The sequence below is a fragment of the Megascapheus bottae genome, chromosome 2 (genome assembly GCF_031878675.1).
Source record: "Megascapheus bottae isolate mThoBot1 chromosome 2, mThoBot2.hap1, whole genome shotgun sequence".
Lineage (NCBI taxonomy): Eukaryota > Metazoa > Chordata > Mammalia > Rodentia > Geomyidae > Megascapheus > Megascapheus bottae.
In genome coordinates, this window is record NC_143510.1 from 2,934,641 (window position 1) to 2,936,485 (window position 1,845).

General features: G+C 55.9%; 1 protein-coding gene across 1 annotated transcript; it reads right to left on the reverse strand.

Moving 5' to 3' along the window:
• Positions 1–1,410, reverse strand: LOC150066263 (golgin subfamily A member 2-like). The gene is made up of 2 exons (XM_090328996.1): positions 409–1,410; positions 1–309 (listed from the first exon to the last, which is right to left on the reverse strand). Exons 1-2 carry the CDS (start codon positions 1,408–1,410, stop codon positions 1–3), a joined length of 1,311 nt encoding a protein of 436 aa, XP_090185122.1.
• Between the last annotated feature and the right edge of the window lie 435 nt (positions 1,411–1,845).

The following is a 1,845-nucleotide window of genomic DNA, read 5'->3' on the forward strand; positions in this document are numbered from 1 at the left end:
TTAGGTGTTATCAAGTTGTTCCTTGAGCTCTCGGTTGAGCACCAGGGTGCATCTCATGGTCTTGTGCTCCTTTTCCATCCTCTCCAGGATCTTGCGCCGATCCTCAGCGGGCTGATCCCACTCCTCAGCCTTCTTCTCCAGGATCCACAGCCGCTGCTGCTGCTCTAGGTACTGGAGACTGAGGCTCTGGTCCTCCTCCACCTGCATATGAAGCTGCTCCTGCACGGTCTTGAGCTCCTGCTGCCACTGCAGGGCCTGGGCTTGCAGCTGCTGCTCAGCCTCACATGGGCCTGCGGGGGGCGGCGGGGGCTGCAGCTCTGACAGCTGCTTTCTCAGCTCCACCAGCCTGCTCTCCAGCTCCCCAACCTGCCCCAGCCCCTGCTCCTTCTCCTCTCTCAGCTGGCTCACCTGTTCTGCCAGCTGCTGGACCTTCTCCTGCCCCGTGCACCTCTCCACCCTCAGGTCCTCTGCAAAGGTGTCTCTCTCCAACTGCAATGCTCTCACCATCTCTCTCATGTGGTTGAGTTGACTTTCCAATGCTGCCCACTCCTCTAGTGCCTGCTGGCCCTCGTGCACTTGGATCTTCATGGCGGCCTTCTCGCTCAGGAGCTCTTCCAGCCTCTCCTGCAGCACTGTGTTCTCGTCCTCCAGGTCTTCACAGAGACTTGCCTTCGCCTGGAGCTGCAACTTCACACGGTTTAGGGCTTTCAGGAGCTCTATGTTGTTCTGCTCGGCCTCCATCTGCTTGGTGCAGTCTGCAGACGAGGTCATCTCTAGCTCTACCACGCGCTGCTCTGCAGCCTGCAGGCGGCTGGTGAGACTCTCCTGCGCCAGTGCTCTTTCACTGGTCACCTGCTGCATGTGGGCCAGGGCAGACTGCAAATCCCATTTCTCTGAGCTCAGCATGTGTATGCACAGCTTGTGCTGCTCCAGCTCTGCTCTCAGGGCTTCCTGCACACAGGCCATCTTCTGGTTCTCCTCCCTCTGTTGATCTTGCAGGGATTCCTTCTCCTGGTTCAGTTGTTGGATGTCTCTATACAGCTGCTGGATGTGTGTGGTGCTGGAGTCCAGGGCAAGCACCAGGTGCTGGCATTGCCTTTCCAGGTCCTCGGTGTGACTATGACCTGTGACCCCCTTACCCCTGGCAGCTGTGACAGTGCCCATTGGAGGGGGAGGCTCAAGGTGTGCGTGGTCTTGGGCTGCCCCCTTGAGTACAGGACAGTCCCCAGAGGTGTTTGTCTTGGGTTTACCTCCCTCTCTAGTGTTCTTCTTGTTCTTGGATGCTGCAGGTCTATCAGGATGATTTCTCTGCTGGTATTCCTGCAGTATTTTCCTTCCTGCAGCTACCTTTTTTCTTCTCGTCTGCTCAGACATCCCAGCACTGGGACGGTGAAGGTGGGGCGGCCACATTCCCAGGCTCTAAACTCCACTCACTTCTCACAATCACCAATAACTCTGTCTACCTCCAACGTTATCTGCAATGTCACCTCGATTCGCTCACTCACCACTCACCACCTCTACATCCCTCAACTCCTGTAGTGGTGTGAGCTAATAGAGGGAATCCTGGTGTTACTGGGCAGCATGGAATGTGGGCGGGGCCTTAATTCTTGTGTCCTATTGGTCAGAGCAACATGAAAAATTGGAGGTGTGGCCAGAATTTTGTGATGCAGGCAGAATGCTAAAGGCCCACTGACAGTTGCATCTGAACCTCTCCTAGGCAGTCCCTCACACATGGTGTCAGTTAGGGACCACCTCTACCTGGCAGCCTGCACAGCTCTACTGGGGTCTGTTTATGGCCATGACCTCCATCACATAGTTCCAGTCACTTACAATCCTGGGATGTCA

Bases quoted from the DNA above. Each gene is read 5' to 3' on its own strand.
- LOC150066263 (XM_090328996.1), bottom strand. From the start codon at position 1,410: ATGTGGCCGCCCCACCTTCACCGTCCCAGTGCTGGGATGTCTGAGCAG. The intron at 310-408 runs GTGAGCCAGCTG...TCAGAGCTGCAG, and splicing joins TCCAGCAGCTGGCAGAACAG to CCCCCGCCGCCCCCCGCAGG.